The 26,650-nt window shown below is 41.2% G+C and overlaps 1 protein-coding gene across 1 annotated transcript in view; it reads right to left on the bottom strand.

Moving 5' to 3' along the window:
* Positions 1 to 26,650, bottom strand: part of PIK3R1 (phosphoinositide-3-kinase regulatory subunit 1) — an 82,386-nt gene that overhangs the window by 50,002 nt on the left and 5,734 nt on the right. Inside the window, exon 2 of the mRNA XM_037062824.1 lies at positions 22,231 to 22,945. Within this exon, the coding sequence (XP_036918719.1) occupies positions 22,231 to 22,564 (334 nt within the window). The 5' untranslated portion in view covers positions 22,565 to 22,945. The remainder of the gene's footprint in view (positions 1 to 22,230; positions 22,946 to 26,650) is intronic.

The raw sequence follows: 26,650 nt of genomic DNA on the forward strand, positions 1-26,650 counted from the left end.
AGAGGACGTTTCCAGTATGCATCGGTAAATCTAGAATTCTAGGATATTTTAAAATCAAACCTAGAGCTCAGGAATTTTAATTTCCATAACGACAAAGACCTTGTTAGCCAACAGAACCACTGTATCGCCTACCTTAAAGAATCAATGTGGACAAAAAATTTTAAAAATCCTACAAGAGTTTAATTGGGATCCTCACCTGAAAGCAAGAGCAGTAACCCACTGTAGGCTGACAGGTGTTAAAGGTGAATCTTGAGTACTTAAAAGTTGGTTACTGTGTCAGAAAGTTAATCATTTCTCTCACTTCTCTTCTCCCTTGTGGAGTCTCAGGAGCACCAGGCTGATTTTAATATTGCATGAAAGGTAAACATGCACACTTGTCACTTATAGGGACCTTTTAGGATATGAATTAGGTGTCCCTTTGCTCCGTGGCACTGGTAAGGAGGTTTTGGAATCACCCAATAAGCCTTATGAACTCCAAGAAACTCAATTCAAAGTCTCCCTGCAGCTATGCATTTGGAACAGAAGGACTGGGCCATGCAAAGCTGGAGTCTCACAGGAGCCTGAAGGGCAATAAGGAAGTCTCTGACTTACATATGGATTGTGTTTCCAAAGCTCATTTGTAAGTTGGTTGTGCAAAACTAGGAACACATTTTCCCCCAGAAATGTTATGTTTGGTGGTCCCCACATCAGACCACCAAAGTCTATTTCACTTGAGTTATTTAGAGTAACGTCACTGATGATGGCTGTAAATGGGCATATTGAGTAACATTATGGTGATACAAATTTTAGTAAATAAATATGGGAACCTAACTCACTCATGATAATCTCTATATCTAACTACGTCAAGACCAATGGGAATAATCCAATCCTCTACCCTTCGCAAATGACATCAGAGGCCAGGGTGGTGACAGAGCAGGGGGAATTACAAGGGGTACAGGGCACCGAGAAGGTCTGGCAATGGCAGAGAGCACCACGTGGGTTCCCACTGCCTTGCCTTGCCTTGAATGCTGGGGCCTGTCACTGAGATCCCAGGCCCTGTGGGAGGCACTGCAGGAGGGGCACTGCAGCCCCAGCCACCTGGACTTTGGAGAGAAGCAAGGGCAGTGACACTAGAGGGGATGAAGGCTGGTGCCTCCTCTGGTTTCCAAGGTCCACGGCTCACACAGCTGGGGTGGCATGCATGCTCTCAGCATCCCTCCATCAGGCTCTAAGCTTCAGTGAAGGCGGTGAAGATACCTCCTTATTCATTACCCCAGCACCCAGTCCAGTACGTGACACAGAGTTAGCACATAATAAACGACTGTGAACTGGGGTGCCTGGGGAGTCACCTCCAGTTCTTCAGGGGCACAACTGAAGGTCACTAGCAGGAGACAAGTATTCATCGATTCACTCCTCACTCACCAGATAGTCTAGCAACTGCCTTCTGCGTGCAATGTACAAATGGTGGCCTGATTGAGAAAGGAAATGTATTAACCCTTTTTTCCCCCAGCAGTTTCATTCAAAGAGCACTTGAAATGCTTGGTAAGTGAGACCTATAAACACCTATTAAAATGCAGCTTTATGGGGGTTAAATAATTTTTATAGTAACAGGAGTTCCTAGGGTATCAGAATTCCTAGAACTTAACCCATGTCGCTGGGAGAAAGAAGTTATTCACTTGCAAAGTCCAAATGTCCCAAACACTGTTCTTTAAAAATGAATTTGAATTTAAATGCTTTAGTCATGCATGTTGAAGTACTAGATTTTGTGACAGGCCCACCTAGTGCTGGGACAGATAATTTGTCTGGACCACATTAAAAAAACAAACAAACCTGTACATCTGTTTTTATGGAAGTACACGACAAAAAGACCAAGAGAGGTACCACTGTTCAGACTTGATGGTTGAAAGAGCAGAATTTTAAAAAGGAATAAAAGTTGGATCGTTGGAAAAAGCAGAAATTTAAGAGGGAGAAAAGTTTCACATGTACCTAATTCTATTCTTCTTTTAATGGCAGGAACATAACCAACCGGAACAGGAAAATGACTCTGAATTTTAAATAATGAGTAAGCATATATTCCTTTTCCCAAAGGAAGGGACAAAAATAGACGAGAAAGAAGGTGTCATTACTGGTAAACGCACAGGGTTTTACAGAAGGAAATTACACAGACTGATTAAAACAATGCATTTCAACTTTCCTACATAAAATGCTCCTGTCGTAAATTCCCTGACAATGTGCACAAAGTTACCTCTTCTCTATCTCAACATTTCGAATTACCCAGCGACACTGAGTATAAGCCTACTGCTGACACCCATAGGAATCGGCTGGAATAGAAATGTTTTACCTCCCTCAGAAGACGTTCCCTGACTCATTATGACCTCAACTCCAACAACGCTTCTGTCTGGCTTTTGCTTTTATTGTGCCTACTCATTAAAATTCATCAATATGTTGCCTTTTAACAGTTTACACATATTTTCACACATATATAGGTGTACTATGTAAAAATTAAAGCAAATAACATATGGTTCTCCCAGTTTCCCTTGTACTACCTTTTTCTTTAGCTGTTAGAGGACTCAATTCCCAAATGGGGGGAGGGGGGACGGTAAACTCTGCCAAGTTAATTAAGCAAGTATGTAATGCCAACATAGGGTATCAAATGCTTATTTGGAAGATACCTGACATAAGAAAGCTTAAAACTCCAAATATAGGAAGAGCGGTGGCTTATTCCTAAGATGGTTGGGATACACACCAATACACACACACAATCCCAGATAAAACACTATCTATGTAGGTTTTAATTTTCAAGATTTGGAGGGTGTTTAGATATATGGAACACAGGAAAGGTGGATTTGAGACAATATTGCAATAAAAAACTGCTACATGGGTGTTGCCTGTTTAAACACAAGTATTCTTAATCACTGAATTTATGTATCTATGCAAATACTGGGAAAAGATTTAATTTTTCCCCCAGTTTGTAACCACTTCAGACTTTGCAACAAAAAACAAAGAACTTTTAAAAAAATGATCAAATGCTCCTTATGGATGGATGTCCCTGTCCCTGTGAGCGGGGAGACTTGCTGCTCAGCACTGTGTTCTCTGTATAGTGCTCACAACCTGGAGAAACAGATCCTGGCACGAGAGGCTCACGTAAGCAAGCCCATCCCACTTCAGTGGGACAGGAAATTCTGGATTTCAAAGCCTGGACGGAAGGTAAGCCCAAGTCAACATTAGAGTTTAAAAAGTGTTTTCAAAACCAGGCCTCCAACATCTGTCCGCTTAAAAATGCATTTGTCCACCTAATATTCCATTAAAATAAAATTATTTTAAAATATGCTTTTCAAAAGGGACGATGAGAGCTGCATACTTTCTTTCCCTAAATGTGTACTATGCTTTAATGAGACTGACCAAGAAACTCGAAGCACACAACAAAGATTCCTCATTCAATCATACATTTCCAAATGCCTCAACCAAGAGTACTACCCAAATGATTCTGTTTTGATCTGGTTGGCAAATTGCTTTCGTTTTAGTTCTTCCTTTTAACCAGTAGGTGGCAGTCTTTATTGCCAAGACTATTTAGGCAAGCGATCCAGTTTAGTAGTTTTTCCTGCCTCCTATCATAAAAGCGAAATAGCTCTAATTTATTTAGTCACTGTAATTTTGGCATTGAAAGAGACAAAGAAGACCTGAAGACCTCCTTAAAAAGAAGCACACTAGATAAACAAAAGCAAAATGAGCCTTCTTTTTTGGCCCAGCATGGTTTTGACAGTTTTATTACTCCAAGTAAGGCATATGTTAGGTATAGAATATATCCATAACCACAGGGCATATTAAAGACTCTGGAATAGCTCTCAACTACAAAGTACAGCTGATGAAGACATACAATGTAGAAAAGATGCAACAGGTGACTTAGACAACATGTTCCAGGGGACAAGACTTACAAACGCAAATGAAAACACTATCTCGAGACAGTGACCATTCCAGAGGTATTATTGAGGCAACAGGTAGGAGCTGTCTGGCAAGCTCACTACCCCTTTCAGAGATACTGAAGAGAATCTCCAGGTGACTGTCTTAGAGAACGCAGGTCAGGGCCACCCCCACCGCTGTCTGACGTGGGTATGCAGTCCTGTTGCAATGTGGTCTCGCCTCTTCTACGGGCAGCCTCGGATAAGCTAGAACAGACTTCATTACCACTCTCCGAAAAACACTGCTTCGTGTGATTTTTAAATGTTTAAAATCGCCCCATCATCTTCATTGCCTGTGGCTAAACAATTTCAATTCCTTCAGTTTCCTTCAGGTCTAAACATATCGGTTAAGTCTAAGACACATTTGTGTGTGTGCGTGTGTGCTTGTGCCAGACGGTTTTTAAATTGTTGAATGGCATCGACAAATACTTGGTTTTCTCCAAGTACTTGGTTTTTAATACTCCAACTAGTTTTTTAGGGACTTGGTTGTGGTCATGGTGCCTCCCTGGAATCCTCATCTTGACAGAATTTTATTTATTCAACTTTACAGAGAAAAACCAAAGTGAGATATGTTACCGTCCTTGGGTCGCACAACGAATTCATCCCAGTAATTAGGACTAACAGTTGGCCAAGGGCATTGTTCGCAGCCCTGAGATGCCCTGGGAAGCAAGAACAATGAAAAGAGACGTGGGACAGAAGCGCAACGGCTGCATTTTGGTGCTGCGATACCATCATATTTGAAACTCAGCTCACTTAAAATGAAAAAGGAAAGAAAGCAAGCACATTTATTGGAATTCCAAACTTCCCCAAAGGTACAAATACTGTTAAATACATCCATTCACAACGTAATGAGTAATCATGACTATAATAAGGATTTGCTAATATACTGAAGTAGTTCAGAATTTCCCTCCAACCAGAAAGTTCTTTTGATTAGAAAACAGGTGACAGTTAAAAGACAATAAGACCCATCACATATTGCACGCTGTGTTCTCTTTGGATCTGAAATGTAGTTCTTCCTTTTGAGGGCAGCAGCTGAGTCTCGGAGAATCAACCCGGAGCAGAGTGACTTGGATGCCTGATTTAATCCGGCAATTAACTGTGAGTCACTTCACCCCGGTTTTGTTCCCTCGATAACAAAAACAATTCCTCGTGCCACAGGGACATAAAGAGGTGGATAAAACGACACACTGCTTTCGATTTCCTGGAAACTGTTTATAAATCCCAGGGGATGTGTTATGCAATAAAATACTACAGAATTTTAGGTGATGTTCAGTTAAAGCTATTATTTCTTACCTCTAGTCTCACTGATTGCCACATTAGACTGGAGAAGTCCAAGCAAGTGCATTTTTCTAAAACACACATTGTCTTAAAACTATTGTTAGAAAACAAAGGGGGAAACCTTAAAATTACCAATGGATCTGACCCTTCAACTATTCTGTGAACAGCAACATCAATATATTCAGCATGAGCTACAATTATGGTTCCAGCAAAAACCCTTCATTGTACCACAGAAATTTAACTTATTACTAGATATAAAATATGCGAATGGAAGAAAAGTTTTCACAAGAACTAGTGAGTGAGCTTAATGTTCTAATTAAAAGGGATAAATCCAATTAATTGGATTTATATCTTTTAATGATGACCCATTTAGATAAGAAACGTTCAATACATGCTTCCTGTTAAGCCCCACTGAATGAAAGAACAGAACCCCAAACACACTTTTCACAACTGGGCTTCAGGTTGATTTCCTTTATCTTCTACCTCATTAGAAGAAAAAAAAAAACAAGTCAAATTATTTCAATTTTACAAGTCTTTAATGTATAAATAAAAGATCAACAAGGATCAGTGGTTAACAGAATTTGGGTTTGCCCTGGATAAACCACACTGTTGCTTATTGCATCTGTCAAATCCACAGGAATGTAATCTTAGTAAAGATACAATGAATGCAGCCACAGAGCACTCTAAATTAATGCTACAATTTAAAATACAGCTGTTTCATCTTCTCATTGTAAGAGACCAGAATACCTAATGCTTGATTCTAGAAAAGCAGGAAATAAACAAGATAAAGAGAGGAAATGTAAGTTACTCAATTGTCCATGAAGCTCAAGGAACCATTTTATGAAGTTTCAATTAAATAAGTTCCCTGTCACTCTGGTCCCTGGGACTGTTCAAGGGCAGACTACTCAGAGAGTCTGGACCCCCAGGCTAACTTGTTTCTGCCCGAGACACCAGAGCTAATCGAGCACTTGCTTTATGCCCTGGACTGGGAGCTCAACTGACTGCGCTTCTTTTTGGTTAAGACACTAAACTGCCGCTCAAGTAAAAACAAGACTGCAACAAAGGGATACACATGTTTACCACTGCTGGTTCACAAGTCTGTCGTCTAGTGAACATTTTAGGGAGGAAAGGGAAATAGAACTATTAGTACAAATTCCTCGTGGGACCCTGGCCCACCCCTCTCTTCCACGATGAGCTGGTACCAGCGACTTCTGTAGATGTATTTGCTACAAATTATGGAGCTTCCCAGAGTAAAGTGGTTTCTTCAGCTACAGCTATAATGGAACAGAAGTTTTAGCTTCTTAACTCCACCCTCTTTTAATTCCCTTCAGAAATGTTCTAGGTTATGTTCTCCATACATGATTCTTCCCAGAGCTGACTTTCTGAGGGAAATCCTCTCACCTAGTCAGAGTTCACAGAAGAAGACACACTGAAAACAAACAAACAGGAAACGGATCATCAAAACCTTTCCAAGTTTTATGAGCCTAGTCATAGCACCAGAACAAATCTTTGCTTAATCAAAAGGACTATTTTACCACTTACAGACCTTAGTAGGTTTTACACGCCTACCAGAGAGGTTCAAAAAGAATTCTGGTGATACTTAGGACAGACATGTTATGTTTCACGTAACACAGAGGCAAAGGCCTCAGAATGGGCCTTCCTCTTCCATCGTGGCCTTTTGTAAAAATTGCAACAGTCGACTAGTGGGAATTCTGGCAGGAAAAAAGTCCCACCAGAGACTGGCTTTTTGTTTAAAAAAAAAAAAAAAGGAAAGAAAGAAAGAAAAAAAAAGCCTTGCTTATGCAGAAAATTCTTGCTTTTTCCATTATGTGGTGTCTGGGGGAGGGTGGGAAGAGGAAGGCTTCTTTTCTATATCTGTAGAGCACTGTAATTTAAAATGAGTCATATAAAACATAAATGAAAATGTAACCTCTGAGACAGGGTCAGCAAATTTTATTCCCACTTAGATCCCATCTTCTCTGGCAAACTTGACTAAACCCAAACCAGGGACTTTCCCTATAGATACACTCCAACTTACCCAGAAACTGGGGTTCAAGTTCGAAAGGAAGCTCAAGAAAGAGGCTTCCCAAATTGAGAAATCACTGGCTACATCTCAGCCTTGGGCTACCCTTGAGTCATCTGGTCAACCCAGCAGAACTCATATTCACAGGAATGATCTTCCCCAATCCCAGCTTCAGAGGAGACCCTAACTCCTAAGAAGGGAAGAATTATCTGTCTTAGGGTTGAGCCAGACCAAACAGTACTTGATACTAGAAAAGCACACGAGGGCCAATCTATCCATGGCAACTCTCTTTACTGGCTCCCCAAAAAGGGCCTTGGCTCACTAAAGTCATTAAATCTATCTGGATGATTTAAGACAACCATCTAGCATCTAGGACTTTCCTTTTGACCTTGTACATCATGACTGTAACATGAACCAGAGTTTGATTGCTATGTTCCCTGAGCAAGTCTCAACCTGAGGCCACACGGAAAAGTTCAGACTCCGGTCCATGTTCTAATCTCAGCTGCTCTCAGTGAAGATTAAACTTTTACTGAATCAATGAAAACATGCTCCTCAACTGGTACAGAGGAGTCCAGTCTAGGTTCAACACTGATAATGCTCTAATAGCACAACAGTTTTGCCTGAATGGAATGAGCTCTTGCTTTAACTTACGATATTTGATACTCTTCCCTCTGTATTGCAATAAAAGGTTTAAAGAAGTTGATGATTTCATACAAAGTCTACACAAACTGTCTCAGGTAAGTCTTTGGTTTGATGTATGGTTCAAGTTCATAATCTTTGACAGAAATAAAATACTGGACAAGCATCTTAAATATCTGGATCTTTAAGTTTTAGATTAGTTTGAACATAACTGCAGTTTCAGCAAAGACGACAGGTATGTGAGACTACATTTAAATGTCTGCAACTTATAGGCTGCTCCTTCCTAATATTTATCTAGTATTTGCTTTCAGAACCTGTGATTGGGTTAACATGATGTGACCTCTGGAAAAGGTAATCCTACTAGGTCCCTACCCACCCAGCTCCTCTTCACTCTGAGGATGATACAGTGTGACGTCTGCATGCAAGTCCCAGCTGAACACCATCGACCACTGTTTGCCTCTGGGCAGTTTTCTTTTTCTCTCTAAGCCTCTACCTGTAAAAAGGACAAGTGAGATAACGCAGGCAGAGCACACAGCTTGGCGCCTGGCACAGAGCGCAGGCTCCATGCATGCCCAGCCACCGCAGTAATAAAGGATCCTGTTGAAAAAATTTCAAAACTTTCATGTCAGGGGTAAATCGCTTCATCCTACATGTATTTAAGAAAAAAAAAAAGGTAGCACCCAAAACCAATAATATAAAGAAATTACAAATACAACCCTTTTAGCAAATCAAAAATTCAGATAATCACTCAGCTGATTAGGTCCATAACTGAGAAGTCCAGAGCAAGGTCACATTAATCAAAACCTACATTCCTTTGCCTAAAACATTAACTGTCAACTCCATGAGATGGATTTCTGGGAAATGGCTAAAGCCAGTCAGGAATGGGTTCTTCTTTTCAACCCCTACACACAAAAGACTTTCCCCTTCATTGTAAGAAGCTGTAAGGATTGTAACTACTAACCCCACCCTCTCGATGACCTTCTTTTGGAAAGTTTGCATTAATGAGAGACAACGTAATCTGAAGAGTACCAACTACATTTGCTAGGATATAAAATTTAAAACATTTCAAAATGTGAATGACACAGAGCATTTGACACTGGCACAGCTGGTCCTTTAGGGATGCAGTGAATCAAGAAACTGAAGCGAAAGCCTCAGCTGTACTTTCAATGTATTCTAGCGAGCGGACTGAATGGGGGTTGCCTGAGGGGTGAGAGGATGGTGGTTGTACATTTGGGGAAAACATCATTGTGAAACGGACCCTACACCTCCATTCTAGACGTGTGTATGAAAGGCAACTAGTCACACAGCTACACTAACACTAACCCTCTCCCCACCAACAAAACAAGGCAAAACGATTTTCACTCTCACAGTGAAAGAATATGAATTAATATATTAAGGGGATGTAACGACTAGGTTGGAATGCACCAAAAGCAATCATGGAAATAAAAACGGTTAAGTGATGAGGCAGACCTCAGAGCCCGCGGCACGGACTCCAGGACCTGGCAAAGAAACAAAAGTCAACATTCTGCGCCTCTTGTGAAACCTCTCCTCCACGTGGGCCAAAGTTAGACGATTCCAGTCACAGAAGAGCCGGACAGATGTGGTCTGACGAGAAACCAGAGGCTCAAGCTAAACAACTGCGAATATTACGCTCCAGTCCGTTCAAACTTCCTCTAAATCTTAAAGCTCACCAGGCTTCTCAAGTTTCCCTTAAAGGAAAGATTAGACCACAAATGACAGTTACAATATAACTGTACATGGAACTACAAACAATGATGGCTAGTAAGGTAGCAAGTTAGAACTAGCTTTCAAATCTTTAAAGCTGATTTTAGTGAAATGGCAAAATCAATTACAAAGGTTTGGTTGGGTAATTAATGCAACAATGACTTTCCTATATTGCCTTACATACTGGCTGGAAAGCCTTATGTTTATATATAAAACATTATACATAAATACTATTATATACTTCTATATGGTTTATATAAATGTTTCTCTCTACATATGTTGTATGTGCATGTGTGTGTATATATACATACACACACATACATATATACACACACATATATATATACACACATAGAGATAGGTAGGTAGAGAGAGAGAGCGAGAGAAGACATACACTAGACAAATGAGGACCAACTTGAAGGTTAATATCTGAACTCTTTAAGCCCTGTAGGTTCCAATAGGTCTTCAAATTACTCTCTTCCAAGCCTGTTGTTCTGATAAGGCTCTTTTGATGGAAGGGAGAGTAATTTGTACATCTGCATTATTCTCTTTTGGTTTTCTTGGGTCTACTTCCTGAGAGTGGAAAAATCATGTTGCTTAACTCATTTTCAAATATCAGGCCATATTACGGGTCACTGGCAAGCCAGGGGATCACCTGCTCAGGGGTGCCCTCCTGGTCAACCGGCTCCCCAGAATAAAGCCATGTCACACAGCATGAACACAACCACCGAGGGCCCCATTCACAGTATGGCACTGTTGCTGAAGGACGCGGGTCAACAGTCAGATGGTGGAGACAAAGCCCGACGCCCCTACCAGCTGAGTGGGCCGTGCCATCATTCCAGTTAGCCGGAATTTCTTTAGCTTTACAACAGGTGTAACGATGAGGCCAATATCACAGAATTCTTCTGAAAAGTAACAAGTTAATATAGTAAAATATTACCACAGTACCTGACATAGAACTAACATGTGTTGAACACACAGTATAGGTACATAAAAATCCAGCTCTATATTTATGGATGTATACATATGTACACATACATGTTCATAGATGTATTTCTTTAAAGTGTTCACACATAGTAAGCATTCTCCCCATATTATGAATGTTTTTACACTTCTGTGGTCTGTTTTTTGCAATATACATTGTATTTCTAAGTATTTGAAAAATACATCCCTTATAGCGTATTCTTTTAATAATTACTGGAAGTTATTCAAAATAAGTTATTTTTTAACTTACACTTTTCTAATTAGAAAGTTTAAGGATGAAAAGGCAACTTTTAAACCTTGCCTTATGGCACAAGAACTTTAACGCACTTTTCTGGGATCTGGCTTATTCGGGAATGTCTCTCAGTGGACTTGCCACGTGAAATGCAAGTACAGTAAGTTCTCACGTCACCACCTTTTCTCCTCGGAACTCTACTGGAAGCCATCTGCTGTCTTCTGCGTTTACTGCTACCAAGGAGAAGAGAGCCTGAATTTTGTTCCCTGGTAGTTAATCAGGTATTCTGATGGATGCTTTAATGGTATTCTTGTAGTATTAAAAATAATTGCCAAAATGTATCTAGAGCTGGCCTGTCACTGATTTTATGCAATGTGGAGATCACTTGCAAATCTATACACATGCATGCAGACTTATTTTTATGCTGCTCTTTTTCACTTGCTACAATTTCCTGTTTATCAACACCTTCAAGTCCCGTGTTAGAACTTCTTTCTATATACCTGCCTACCGTTTTCTCCCTCGTTTTTACCTGTGTTTCTCCTTTAGAACACTAACTGTATTTTCAGCTGTGTTAATTCTACCCCTGACTGGCCCGCATATGGGTTTTACTGTGCGGGCGCATTTCCAATTTCTCTGCAATCATTCTTCTACACGGTCCATTTCTATTCAATCCCACGCTATCACTGTCACTTCGGCTCATAAGGGTCTACCTGCTTTCTGCCCCTCTCTCGTTGGGACCACATCTTTTTCAGTAATGGATCATTGTTGGAGATCTGTTCTTCCTTCAAGTCTTCAATATGATCTCCCATTTCCTTTATAGAACAACACTTTACAGTGTGCTAGGATTTATTTTTCCTGTTTATTGATCACTGAACTGAGAGAGATCTACCCAGACCTGGTGTTTGCTCTGAACTATTCTTTGTTTCGGTTTTTTAAAAATATTTTTTCCCATTACCATTTATCTCCCAACTCTGAAGCACTCTTGATCCACGTGGGTGCTTGCTTTAGACCTCGAGCTGGTCAGCAGGTGGAGATGGATAGCTCCCAGCTAGTTCCCAGCATGGTTCTCATTTCAATGCAGTCCTGCTAGCCTGAAAGAAAACCTTCTGCCTCCACTGCCTGGCTTTCTGAGGCTGTCAGTGATGAAGAACTCAAACAGACAATACCCAAACCTTCAGCAAACACAGGTCTTTCTAACTCTAGTCCACGTACAGGAATTTACTTTTTTGGAGTAAAATTCTCAGGATGCAAAAGTAACAGACCCTGTCCCTCCGCCCCCCAGCTCTGCCTGGCTTTCTAAGTTACAAACTTTTACTTCTAAAAAGGCACTGTTGAGGGAGAAGACAAAGAGGGAGGGAAGAGCTTTCTGGGACAGCTGCTTGGGTTTGCTGAATGATGGGCAGGAGAGTTGAGGGGCAGATGGCTCTGCCTACCTGTTTTTAGGTAGTCAAAATTTACCCTCCCTATGCTTTTAAACCTGGCTCTGTTGAGGTCACGGCAGACATTTCTCTCACTAGTTCTAGTTTTTATAACTGGCTAGGCTCTCTGTGCTTTTCTCTATGTTCTTAGGGACTCCCGTGAGAAGTCTCAAGAGGCTGTGTCAGGTCTCCCAGGCAGGAACCTTTTAAAATCAGAATGTGTTTACATAAGTTTCTTTTTCAGCTGGGAAAAAGGAAAAAAAAATCAGCAAAAATAAAATCATCCAAGAAGTTTTGCCTTTGAAAGACTCTATCTGTGCAATGTCACGCTGCACCTTTCAACATCTCGAAATAAAATTCACCTGTGCCTTTTACCTGCCCTCATCCACCCAGTCCTTGAAATTCAGGTAACAGAAACAGAATGTTTATGTTAGAAACTTGTCAGTGACTGACTTTTCTGAGAAATAAAGCTTGACATTCAAAGGAATTTAGCTGGTCTTCTAAAATGGCATTTACTGCTAACTTTGACAAAATTCAGGTAAAAGACTTCACATCCACATGCCAAAACATGTACCTTTTATGCTGGACACCTTCAGCGTCTTGACTTTTAAGCAGGTAATAACTATCCTGTGTTCCATTTTAATCAAANATAAAATTCACCTGTGCCTTTTACCTGCCCTCATCCACCCAGTCCTTGAAATTCAGGTAACAGAAACAGAATGTTTATGTTAGAAACTTGTCAGTGACTGACTTTTCTGAGAAATAAAGCTTGACATTCAAAGGAATTTAGCTGGTCTTTTAAAATGGCATTTACTGCTAACTTTGACAAAATTCAGGTAAAAGACTTCACATTCATCTGAGACAGCTTGAGATTTCTTGTGCTTACGGACTCAAAGTAGCCGCTATCCACATGCCAAAACATATACCTTTTATGCTGGACACCTTCAGCGTCTTGACTTTTAAGCGGGTAATAGCTATCCTGTGTTCCATTTTAATCAAAATGACATAATTATGAGTCAGAAATAAGAAAATTTGAAACTCAGGGAAACATCTGAAGCAGATATCAAATTCCTTTAAAAAATGGAAGGAAGACCATTTATCTGTGGTACATGACTTTGGAATATCTGCCACAGCACGTTCTTCCCAGGAAAAGCTGCGAGTGCACACACACCCAAACTCAGTTTCACGGCCAATCAGGCTTTTTATCACTCAACCCTTTAATACATTTAGCAAACACAGGATAATGTTGTGAGTCATAGGTAAAGCAAAGGTAATACGTTATGTGGTGGCAGGAATGTAACAGCCAATGAAACCCTCAAACAACAGACATAATTAACAACCACCCCCAAAGCAGAAAATATCTGGTTTCTTCAATTACTGATAACTTCACAAAGGACTGCTTAACAAAACCCACACTTCCGCCTACGGGAGGGTTCTTGAACCCTGGGAATGAATGCCCTTATTTCTAAGCATTTACATAATCATTTGAGTGTTCCTTTCTTCATCGGGACAATTGTTATGAATAATGCCATCTCTGCAAGGTGCTTGAGGAGCAAATGAAAAATATCTAAAATCCCTAACAGAATGCTTAGCAAACAGTACGTCTGCAAATTTCTCAGGTACATTTTGGAAAAGACATTTTCGACATTTAAATAGGCTCATGGGGAATTGTTGGGCAATGACTATAATACATACTTTGCTATGTTCTAACTAAATTAATTAAATCTCATTCTTTGGTACTCAGTAGATATTCGGTGTTATTTAGCAATCAAGTCACTTTGCTCTACTCTCTTTGAATAGCCTCCATAATGAATAATCTCCTTTTTGCTACCTGGAAAAAGCATGGTAAGACTTAAGTTGGGATGTGAAATACTTTGAAATTATAAATAACTACAAATATTCAACGATGTTTCTATAGTTAGGACACACAGATATTTCAAGTGAACTGTTTATCATTAAAGAAGCCACATTCTTAAACATTAAACATAACTTTAATAAGATAAAGTGTTTAATGCAGATTCACAATAGATTATTTTACTAACAACCTTAAGTAATCCTGAAAACGGCACTTCTCAAACCCAGTCGCCAGCTGGGACAATGGTGGCTTTGTTACTGTGGTGCACACGGCACCAGGTCTGAGCTTACCTCCTTAGGGTAAAGTCCGGAAGATGCTGATGACCAGTCCACAGTCCTACTGGCTTTACAATGCAGCCTTGCCTAGCGCCTATGCTGATAAATGAATACTTATCTACTTTGAAAAAATCCTGTCACATAAATTTGAAGAGGTATAAATAAACAAAACTTTATAATCTGAGTAGACAAATGTTGTAACCACCACCCTCTACCTGCCTTGGAAAATGTAACCAAAACAAACAAGAAGCCCCACTAGGCAAATCTTTAGGAACTCGGAGAGCATGTCACACCAACACATTTAGTTATACCACAAAGGCGCTGGTACAAAGAAGGCATTCCATGAATATCTTTTAATTCACTCAGGGACTGCAACACGTGAAGCTAATCGAGTCGCAAACCAATTTAGATGTCAGACACCGCTGAGCGCCCACCAACAAAGGTAGAGCATAAATTCTCACGCTGGTGAAATCTATCTTAAAATCATACAGTATGTAAATCTGCAAAATCTTGGTACCAATTTGGCACTTCCATGAGCAATAATTCCGTGGACCAATCTCCAATCAGATCTTGCAATGAGGTCACTGAGAGCATCCGCCCAACCGCCCCAGCTTGTTCCTCTCTATAAGACCCCTTTCCTCAGGCTTCAGGGTTGCATTACTGGGAAAACACTACTGCTGAGAACTGAAAGTACCTGGGTCTCGTTTCTCCAACAATTCCTATGAGCAGGGATGGAGAAGCATTTACTCACCAGGTGTAACAGGATAAAACAAAAATAGAGCCACAACCCAGAAGAGGCGGTGTCTACTTATTTTACAATAAGAGAACTTTGGGAATAGAATGGTAAGAGAATCTACAGGAAGTAATGCAGACTGAAATTTCCGACTCAAATAATACATCACAGAAATTGGTATCTCACTAATTAGAGGTTTATATAATATATCATAGAGGTTTACATCTCGTTCTACATCTCATCTTTACACTCTTGGAATCCAGATTAGATCACCAAAGCACACAGCGCCTCCTACCATACAGCATAACAAATTCACAGTCGGAACTGCAATGTGCATCGGACTGCGCAGCCCAGAAGAATCTATAGGAATTGCGTGATATGTGCTGCCAACTGAGGACTGGCAAGTAGATGAGTACACACCCCTCCAAGCAAGAAACAGCCCAGAGAAGGTATTCCCGAAAATGACAGCCACCCTGTAGGTGGCATAAAAATACGGGGGAGAAAGTTCTGCATGCATAATCAAAGAGAAAGAGCTGCTATTTGTTTGTTTTGACTGCAAAGTTATATTCTATCAGAACATTTTAACAAGGTACACTGTATAAAATTATCACAGTAGAAACAAAATACCATGGTCCTTTACATAAATCAGTAAGTAGGAATAATACATTTGTAAAGTATTCCAACAATATTTTGTTAAACTTGACATTTTAGGGAAATCATACCCAACGAAATAAAATAAAGCCAATGTCTAGTTCCCCTTGACCTCATCTATTTAAATTAATTTCATTGAAGGCCTAAGAACTGTTTTGATATGGAATACTATAAACCCAATCAAGACCTCAAAACATTAAGATATAATCCATCATGCAATTACGGTTCTCATTCCTAGCTATTGCAACAAGTCATTTTCTCCTGTTTCAGCCTTCAAACCAGTTTTCTGTTTTTCCTCATGGAAATGTGTTAGCAACAGAGACACACACGTACGGGATGGCCAGCTGTACTGCTGACATCTGTTTTCTTTTACTAAGAAAAATGTGGATATGTAAATGGCACCATATACTTGGTATTCTTACTTGCCAGAGGTACAAAATTCTCCCCTGTTTGGATGCTACTCAGCAGATGTAAGGCACCATTTGTTGTTGAATTTCTGAATTTCGAATGTTTATTTTCTTAAACTCAGACTTACTGGAAAAGTGCTTATTAATCAGATTTTCTCCTGTTTTAGACAAAGATGCATTCACCCAGAAACCAGAAAAGACTGACATCAAAGTTATCAAAGACTCTATTGAAACGAAGCTAAAAAGGAAACACTTCTAACATATAGAGTTCTCCTTTTATGACAATTTTACTAGAGGAGCAACACTAGCTTGGTTGCAGGTAACAAAACAGGCTCGCTACACTGACAGGGCTCCTGTTCGAACCAGAGGAACGAGGGATTTATTTAGGCTGCAGAGACAGGGATACTGGACCCATTTTGGAAAGAGAACATAGAAGCCTTAACAAAAGCGTCCGAAGATATGTCTGTCTTAAGGAAGAAAATACAATTTTCGTACCACGAGCTCTGTGATTCTAAATGATACGGGTCATGGTAGCCTGGCAGAAAGGTTGTCATCAAACAATGTCTTATTTGTGACTCCGAACTTAACTGTCATCATGAGTCCAGGGAAAAGAAAATCAAGTCCCTTCCTGGAGGAAGGAGGGAGGGACGCCTTCCTCTGCCCTGTGGGAGCCCCAGTGGGTCCCTACCCACTCAGGGCCTGCCTGTCAACTCCTACGTGGCCTGGCCAGCTCAGGGCAGACACTTCCTGCAAAAAAGCAGCAAAAGTAAGGGTCCTTTCTCTTCTTGTAAACTTCCTTCTCAAATCACTTTGGATGTGTAAGTTGTTCATTAGGGTAACTTTCCTGTCTCTGTCATATTTCTGGAAAACAAAATAACTAAATTCAAAATTAATAGGAAAATGTCTTAAAAATCAAGAACCTAGTAAAAAAAAAAGCTGCTTCTCATGAGAACTGTTCTCATCACATGTAACTTAATACTTAAGGACTATATTCTGTGGGCATAAGAGAAGAGGTTAGGCCCACCTGACTTTATCAAAACTAATTATTACATTTGTTTTCTCCAGACGTACGTACCCTTTAACCAATCATATTGTTACACCTTCGGGAAATGTACTTCATTTTGTGCTAAAATAAGGAGGGCAAACACCTAAATTTTTAGACCTGGGTAAAAAATCTTGTGTTCTGATTAATTTTTCTGGTTGGACAGAAGTTAGAGACAGGGCTCCCAGGCCCCTGTTTTCAAAGACCCTGCCAACATCTCTGCTGTCTCACAAAGCAGAGCGGTGGGCTGGGGGCGGGGAGGGGGGGACAGGCAGCAGCACAAGTGGGCGACATGACCCCATCACTCCGGGGGCTGTAACAACACCACCTTCCAAGTTCAGAGCACAGCCTCATTTCAGTTGGAGAAAAGGTGAGAGAAGTTATGACAAGGCATATTCTGAACAAAACAGAATTCATGAAGGCAGGGGTTTCTGAAGCAAAGCAAATTACTTTCGCAGGTGCTGTTCTGTGAAGAACAGCGACACGTTATGACCACAGGGCCCAGTGAAGATGTGTGATTTGGGATCAGGTCGCTATCCTCTGTGACCTCTGTCCAGTGTTGCCAACTTACGTGACTTATTGCAGCCTTGCTTTCTTTCTAGATGGGCAGCGACAACCATGGAGGGACACCCAAATGCTGGGTGTGAAAGACGTAAAATTAACACAGCTGGGGAAACCAGGAAACACAAACGCAAATTGCATGCTTTTTTTCTGTTTAGAAAGAATTTTGACCCAAACTTAAATGAGCCACATCAAATGCACGCTTTATGTTTCATGTGCGAAACCAGCTGGGACCTGGGATCCTCTCGTCAGAGTCAGAAGTGCACCCTGGGAGGAGCGTGCGGGTGGGGGATGGAAATGGTCATGAACTCAGGTCCTTTAGTGATCTCGGAAGTTAGCGGATTCCAACATTCTAGACAAACTATCATGGTCACAGAATCCCACTGGTCTAAATACTCTGCATGAGCATCGCTTTAGTGAAAGGATCTCAAAATGCCGTCTTGAGAAAGAGTCCCACATGACAGCTTACTAATGAGAGGAAGAAACTCATTTTCATTTCCCTGTGCCCACATCCCCACCTCCTTCATTTAACTCACTTCCTTGTGTGCGAGAGGAAGGTACGGCAGCAGGGTTGAGTGGGGTTATGTGTCTGTGAGTAAGTGCCAGCGTCTGGGCAGCCTAGTGCAGAAGCTAGGGTGCTGTCTTTCGGTAGGATGTTTCTCATAAGGGGAAGGAAACACACCCATCAACACCCTTCATCTGTACAAAACACAGAAGAGGTTCTCTCCAAAGAAGGTAAAATGGAGCTTTACTGGGTTGTGGAAAAATGAAACGTGACCCTCATATGAAAATTTTAGCTCTATGCAAAGGGAAGGAGATAAAAGGAGGAGGGCAAAAAAAACCTGCGCCAGAGGAAACTCTCTGACCTTCCTTAACATGTTACACTCACTTTGCTTAAGTAGCAGACAGAATGAACCATTGTCTTCCCACACTTTCCCACCAACAGAAGTACCTCTCCTAATCATGGGGTAGAAATACAGTTCTGGGGACACACATAGTAGACAATGGTCGAGGTCACGGCTGCAAAGATACCTCAGATGTGAATGATGCAAATAAGAAATATGCCATGATTTCAAAAACAGGAGCGGCTATCATAGGCTTGTGTGTCATAGGCCTCCACGTGACGGACCGTGCATGTGGCTAATTTCCAGTAACGTGGGCCTGAAATAGCTAAATGTTGAGCTTCAATAACAAGAATTAATCTGCTTGCAGAGAACCTACTGTACTGTTCTAGGAAGTCAGGATAGTGGGATGACAACTGCCCTCGTGGAGCTTACAATTTACCACAGGAACAGGCAACACACTATCAATATGGTGAGTAAAAGAATGTTTAGATAACAAACGCTTTGCAAAAACTGGGCAAAGGGATGTCTGAGGGAGTGTCCAAGGAGAGAAGACAAAGCACAGCCCTGAGGTGGGAGGGGACAGGTGAGGGGCTCAGAGGGCAAGCTGCCTGTCTCAGGTCTTAATTTCATCATGCACCCCTGCTTCATAGCACAAAACAGGGATGCAGTTCATGTTTATTGAATTGCTTAAATTTCAATCAATAGCAGATTGATTACCCAATAACCAAACTGAATCCAAACTATAGGCTAGGGCTTTGTAAGAAAAATGAACACAAAATGTACTGGTGGAACATTTCAGTATATTTTCCTGAGAGGAGTTAGTTGTGTATTAGATTCTCAAATGGGCTTTTCTGACTCTCTCCACAGCTCCTCCAAAGTTACGTGTCCCAGCGTTATTTCCAGGAACATACAAGGACAGTGGAAAAGCGTTTTTTTTACATAAGAAGGAATACATCACACAGAATTTACTTTTGGCCAGAGTCTAACGATGACTTTCTTTTAAAAACAGAGAAGACAGCAGGCAGAGGGAACAAGGTGTACGTGATTGGTAGGGCAGGCAGGCCCCAGTACTGCTTCCCCCAGGCCCATTCCAGGGGTGTGCCAACAGTCCACAGACACTGTCTCAATGACAGAGACATGCAAGTAGTCCTCAGACCTCAGGGGTCACCTCCTAATAAGACAAAGGCAGGCAAACACGAAAAATAGGCTAAGTCATGTAGGGGCAGGAAGCAAAAGGAGAAAAAGGCCAAAGAATTCAATTACAATAAGAGAAAAGAACTACCCCTTCTTGCCCTCACACATATTGTCACTACAAAGGTTTTTCAAATACATACATGATTAGGCAAAAGAAATCAGAGACCCATAGGTTTTAACATCTAAATTTCTCCTTATAACTACTTTCCATATCAATTTGACATGTAGCTAGTAGGAGCTACAAAATTCTTATTTCCTAGGAATCATATTTAAATGAGAACACAGTATTATGCCCTGGCTGATGTGGCTCAGTGGATTGAGTGCCAGCCTGTGAACCAAATGGTCGCCGGTTTGATTCCTAGGCAGTGCACATGCCTGGGCTGAGGGCCAGGTCCCCAGCAGGGGGCGTGCGAGACACAACCACACATTGATATTTCTCTCCCTCTCTTTCTCCCTTCCCCTTCTCTTTTAAAAATAAATAAATAAAATCTTTTTTAAAAGGTAAATTAATGTTGCTTTAAAAAACATAAATGAGAACACAGGGTTAACATTTCTAGAAAACCTAATGTTTGGTTCTACATTCCCCGCCAGACACCCCCAACTCTGTCTTTTCAACATCTCAATTATTCTTACTTCCTCATTTATAACTGGGCGTGTTCTTTCTAATCATTTCATGCACATTATCACGGTCTCTTTCCTAAATTCTGCTAAAAACTTCTGTGTTACTCTACATTTCTGTGATTTAAAAAAATTAAAAAGCTGTTAAAATTTCAATTGTCATATTACATGATAAAGAAAGCATTATAAAAGAGTTTAAGACCTAACAAGATTTTTATTAAAAAAAAAAGATTTGTATTCCTGTATAATATATCCAAAAGCAGTTATCAAATGCAATTTTGTTGAAAATTATTTTTACAAAATCTTTTTGTCACTAATATTGATGATATCTCTTTCCACCTTTTACACAATCTGCTCTAATCCAATTCAGATATATTTACGTCCTACAATCTTTTGTATTGTGGGATAAATGAAACCATTTTTCCTTTTGAATTAACCTAGTTATTTATAAAGACATGTTTCTAACTTACAAAACAAAAGGTTAAATTAAAAACATGTGTTTTGGTGGGGAGAAAAACTATGTATATACCTTTGATTTGCTAAGTGAAATTATGCAAAACACAATGGTTGACTACATGTGTGTATGCACCAAAATTTCAACTCACCTGAAAAAAACTAAATTTTGCTTTTGAAGTGTACAGTAAAACATGCGTGGACATTATTGCCAGGGACGTTCATGAAGCCAACACCTCTCTTCGGTTGGGTGGCGGAGGGAAATGCACTTCCCTTCAGGCATCCTTAGTAAATTCTCTGACTTTTATAAAATATTCCCAATCCCAGTATGACTCTACACTAAAAGGAAGCATTTACCCTTATTTTCTGCTTCTTATTCTCACTGCCTCAGTAATTTTTGCTAGAATAAGCCAACATTAAAGAAAGCATAATGGTATTGGAATCTCTTCCAGAAATACCTTGTGATGCCCCAGTCAGTTCTAGTCAACACATAACCACTGCCACCGAGCCCACCTGTTTTAAACATACCTTTCCACACCAGTCTCAGTCTCGGAGGGCAAAACAATTACACAAGCACAAAAAAAATGCTTGAAATTTACCCTTGGGGAAATGAATTGACAAAGTGGACAATAGCAAAGCTGGGTAAAAAGACTTGTCTCTGTGTGAAACTGAACAGACAAAAGAAACCCTGTGAACAGCTGTGCACAAATCTCAAATGTGGACCATCTCCAGCGACAAAGTGGTTTCAAATCAAGGTGGTTTCCATTTAAGAAAAGTATTCAGTTATCTTTTTTCCCTGTGAAGGCCAGGCATACTTATAGGCACTGATGCTCCATCTGACACTGCCCATGAAGGAAGAGAACTCCCTCTACTTCTACACTAACTGAGGGGTTAGGTTTCAGCTGTAGGCGCCGTGTTGCTGGAGAGGAAACCGAGGGGCGGACACCAGGTTATAAAAACAATGGTTTCTTCTCCCCTGAGTTCTGTGGTCATTTTATTACTCTCTACATTTTTCCATACAACTCACGTTAATGTTAAATATATACTTACATTAGACTTACCCTCTATTTTCCTCAAAATAATGATTTAAACATATAATACCATTTATAAGAATAAAAAAGCAGTAAGTATTTAATTCAATCACAACTACAACAGCAGTGCTTGAAGACACTCACTAAACAGGTTCTCAGGTATCACCTGCCTAGAACTAAACCCTCACCCCACAAACACAATTTCTGGTTGCATTACGATTGGTCAAGCTTTTAGGCACCACATAGAAGTTCAGGTGAAGTTGTCAAAACGACTTCTGCCCAGAGCATTTCAGCGCGACCCATTAAGCAATCACTCATCAATACTGACCTTGCTGCTCACTTTCTGCTTCAGTTTTTGAAGAACCTGGCGCAACAGGAAGGGGTCGAGGTGGCCGGGGCTTTGGGGTGGGAGGTGAGATCTTTTTCCTTCCAATATATTCTACATAAGTTCCCGGAAAGTCCCCTCTCTCCCCTGTGGTTTCATTGTAGCCATTTAACCAGCCAATTTCTTCTGGCCTGGCTTCCTGTCCGTCACTGAATCCGAGAGCTACTAAGGACCCCTTATTCACCGTCAATATATCACCCAAATGCAAGTCAATATCTTCTTCCCGTTCCTTTTTATAGTCATACAGTGCTCTGTACTGGTACGCCTCGGCACTCATGCTTGCAAACCTGTGACCATGCGACAGGTGAGGCTGGTTACACGCTGCAGGCTCGTTTACGCTTCTGTGGAACGTGAACTCAGAGAGTGTGTTAAGATTCCTAGTACGTGTCCAGCCGAGGACAAAGGACAACTCTCCGAAGGTTTAAGAGAGGTGATTGGCCATTGGCTGTCCATCTGTCCTCCATCAATGGTGCGACTGAAGACAGGGCTCCGCTTCCTTTGCAGGGCGCAGTTCTCGCACTGGCTTCCTTTTCAGCAGCTCGTCAACACTTGGACTACAGGCTGACTCTCGCCGCGAGGCCCAATCCTTTCCGACACGCTCGTCACACTGTCCATCTGTCGTCTGATTTTACTGTTGCACTCGAGGCACGAGCTTCACCTAGCAAAGGGAAAACAAGACTCATGAATGAGTATCACACTCTGCCATCTGTGTGAATTTGAATTTCTACTTCCATTCAACCAGTACTTAATCAGTTTGGCAGTTGTACACGGGCCAGTGTGCTATTGGTTGACACAGTATCGACAACAAAGATGAGTGAGACGGTCCCTGCCTTCTAAGAGCACTAGGCAAGCGTGGAAATAGTGCTGGCGTGTGGCAGAGTCACACCAGAGATAAGACTGGTACGCAAGGAAATGGCATACAAGAACATTCGGTAAATGCCAGAAAACAGCAGAGACTAAATGCTGCGGAGTTCAGAGGAGGGAGAGACAATATCTAACAGCAGGAACCTGAAGACAGAATGGAATGTGCGGCATGACCTTAGATACAGATGTGACTAAGCAAATATCAGATTTGGGAAAGAGCAAGAACAGGGAACCTAAACCGCCTAGAGGCAAAGAGGCAGCCTCACTGACTTTTGAGAAAGCAGGCTTCGGTCTACTAGTATTGAGGAGAGTAACTAGAACTTAAGGAGTTAAGGAACTGAAGAGGAAGTAGAGACAGTTGCTGCACATTACTCTATGAAGATAGCTTAGTGGAGGGAGAAATGGGAAATGAAAGTTTTTTCTTTCTTTTTTTAACGCAGTGGAGACAGAGGCATTAGAGTCAAAGATCGTCTAAGTGAGCGAGTTAGTAAGTTCACCTTGGGCTGCCAACACCAAAGTGTGCCCACATACACACTTGGCACCCTGTTCATTTTCATCATTATCTTTATTATAAAGAGCCAAAGCAACCTGAAGCTTTCAGTTAAGGTGGGTGAATAATAAAGCAATAAAATCAAAAGCCACACAATTTCTGTGTGCTATATCAAAGAGAGCTTGTGTAAGTTTTACAGCGTGGAACACTTTAGAAGTTTAATATTATAGGCACTCTTCAGTGTAGGTATCTTAAGAAGCAAAATCTAATCACAGAGTAATTGTTATGTTGGCATTCAGAAGTGTAAAGTATTCAACTTTACATGGCTAAAGCCTCTTAGCTGTAATATAATAACACTCTTAGGAGAGTTACATATTAAAAGAAGCAAAACAAACACTGGAAATCTTTGTGTAGCAAGAATATTCATTTGGGTTAGTATTCTACTTTGTATTTCATTTGTCAGAGAAAAAAATTAAGGCAACCAGTAGAGTGGATGAAAAAATAAACTATATTATGTTTGAAGACAGCCTCCCTTTTCGCAAGATCCAGAATCAAATTAAATATTCACCGCATAAATTCACACAAAACTGTAGATTTAGCAAATCTCATTTTTAGTACAAATGTACTCTGTACAAATGAGACACAGAGCTCTAAAGAATATAAAAATTTACATATCCATAAATGCCTGGAAACCAGGCAATATGCCTAAGAATAATGCAATTCCTCCAAATCTGCCTTGGAATTTTTGTTAGCTTTTCTAGGCAGTGTGTGTCTTTTTGGAAGAAGAAAAAAAAATCCTCAACCAGTAGGCTGGTAAATCTTTCCTCCAACTGCTGCCTATGGCTTCCTCTTTTTCAACAACCCAGTGAGCCAGTTTGGTGAGATTCTTAACAGAATTTCGGCAATCACCAAGCCCCTGTTCACCACATACTTCTGTAGCTACCCATGCTCCTCACCAGGGGACACCGTGGTAAGAAGGGTTCCATGACTGGTGAAGATATTACAAACCTGAAAACTGTGCTTATGTTGGCCCGAGGCTAAATTTGTGTGAAGACAAAAATAACCCCGAGGAACCTTCTGGCTTTAACGAGGCCAGATTCTAAGAGTAGCAATCTCTGCTACAAGTGCCAGAGACCCCCCGAATGTCTCCACAAATTCCCCCTCCCTCACCATTTGCAAAAAGAAGCCTGCTAGGCTGTGTAAGATAAATCCTGTACAGGACCCCGGGCCCTCGTCTGATAAAAAGAACCCCGATCTCCTCTGACTCTAGGACTGAAGGCCAAACACACCGCTCCTGTCTTCTGGGCCTCCACCATCAAGGCCAGGGAGATCGATGGAAACAATTCAAGATCAGCCAGGACTCAGTGCCAATTCAGTGGTTGGAGAGCAATGTTGTAAGAGAAGAGGGAGAGTCGAGTAGTCACTTGGGTGATGACCGGATCGTGTCCTAGGGCGAGGTACACAGTGTCCTTGGCTAAGAAGAGGCAAGCACCGCTCTCCTGCTACACACTGCACACTTTCTCCTGACCACCAGGCCCATTTTGACGATTGTCGTTGTCGTCATGGTCACCACCTGATACCAGGGAGCTGTTCAATCATCATCTAGTATTTATTGGGAGCCAGATATGTATTAACACATTCAAAACAATACAATTAACACATTCAACAGGGAGATCATCACAAGGAAGGTACTATCAATAACTGTTACCTTTCATGGGAGGAACACAGGTGCAAAGAATTTAGCGTGGTGGCCACGACAACACTGAGCAGCTGACACTGGGAACCGGGATTCAGGCCCAGGCAGCCTGGCCCCAGAGCCCCCACTCTCACCACAACTGGAATCTACTGCCCGAGCTCAACTTGCTTCGCTGCCCAAGGACGGCCCAGATACGTCCATGGGGCCGATGATGCACATTCCCTGTCCCTACACTCTGACCTCTGGTTTTCACTCTCTCGGACAACAGCCTTACTGCTTGTGTGTGTGGCTCTTTCACAACACACCTGTGTAAAAAGGAGCCATTATAACTCAGCAGCGGTTCAGTCAAGTCTAAGCCCCAGCATTTAGGACCATGCAAATTTCCTTCCAAAGAGACTTCATTAAAATGCATGGTTGCCAAAGAAGTCCGTAAACTAGTGAATAAAAGAATATGGGCACATCGCTTCTGGAAGGCTGCCCACTTCTGGAATCCTGCCCATTTCTGCTCTGTGAGCTTAAGCTTCTGCCACCTGTACCCCTGCGGCATCTGTGCCCACGGTGGCCATCCCAGGCTCCTCACTGCACAATTTCTAAAAACTCAGTTTTCCCTTCGGGGGATGTGTGAAGTATCAATCCACAGTCACAAGGGCGATCACATCTGGAGGCCTGACAAGTCCTCTATTCTCTCAGCCTCCAGTTCTCCACAGGAATGCAGAAGGCTCAGCGGCCTGAGGCACTGGCAATGACCGCATTATCCTCCAGAGACCAGCGGAGCCCTAAGCCGACAGATCTGCAGGGTCTACATTGCCCAGATCCACAAGATTTCACCTTCAGTCTCCTGGGGTCCACATACCTGTCCACTGAAACATCTCTACCCGGCGCTAGCATTATTATTCACAAAGTGCAGGTTCTTTATAGGTGGACAATATCCACCATCCATAAGTTCATGTTTTCAAATAAACAAAGTGATGCTATGATACCTAGTCTCCAAGCTAATGCATATATATGTTGCTATAACAAAAGAATCTTACAAGTAACAAATTAACTTACTCTTCTATTACATCATATGAACAGTTCAAACTCTCCTTTAAGGGAATGACTTTGCTCCAGTCTTTCAATTCTTTTAAAGACTACATGCAATACTGTTACTTGGAAGTATATGTTCTCTTCTCTGCTAAGATACTGAGCAATTCTCATTCTGTTCCTCAAAATCAATGTTGTTTCTATGCCTGACAAGAAGCAACCATGACTTCTTAACATACAACTGCCTAAAAGTAAAATTTCAATTTAACCCTATAACCTACAGGCATTTT

This window comes from Sturnira hondurensis, unplaced genomic scaffold (assembly GCF_014824575.4).
Source record: "Sturnira hondurensis isolate 20B ecotype Veracruz unplaced genomic scaffold, ASM1482457v3 Scaffold0014384, whole genome shotgun sequence".
In the NCBI taxonomy this organism is placed as follows: Eukaryota; Metazoa; Chordata; class Mammalia; order Chiroptera; family Phyllostomidae; genus Sturnira; species Sturnira hondurensis.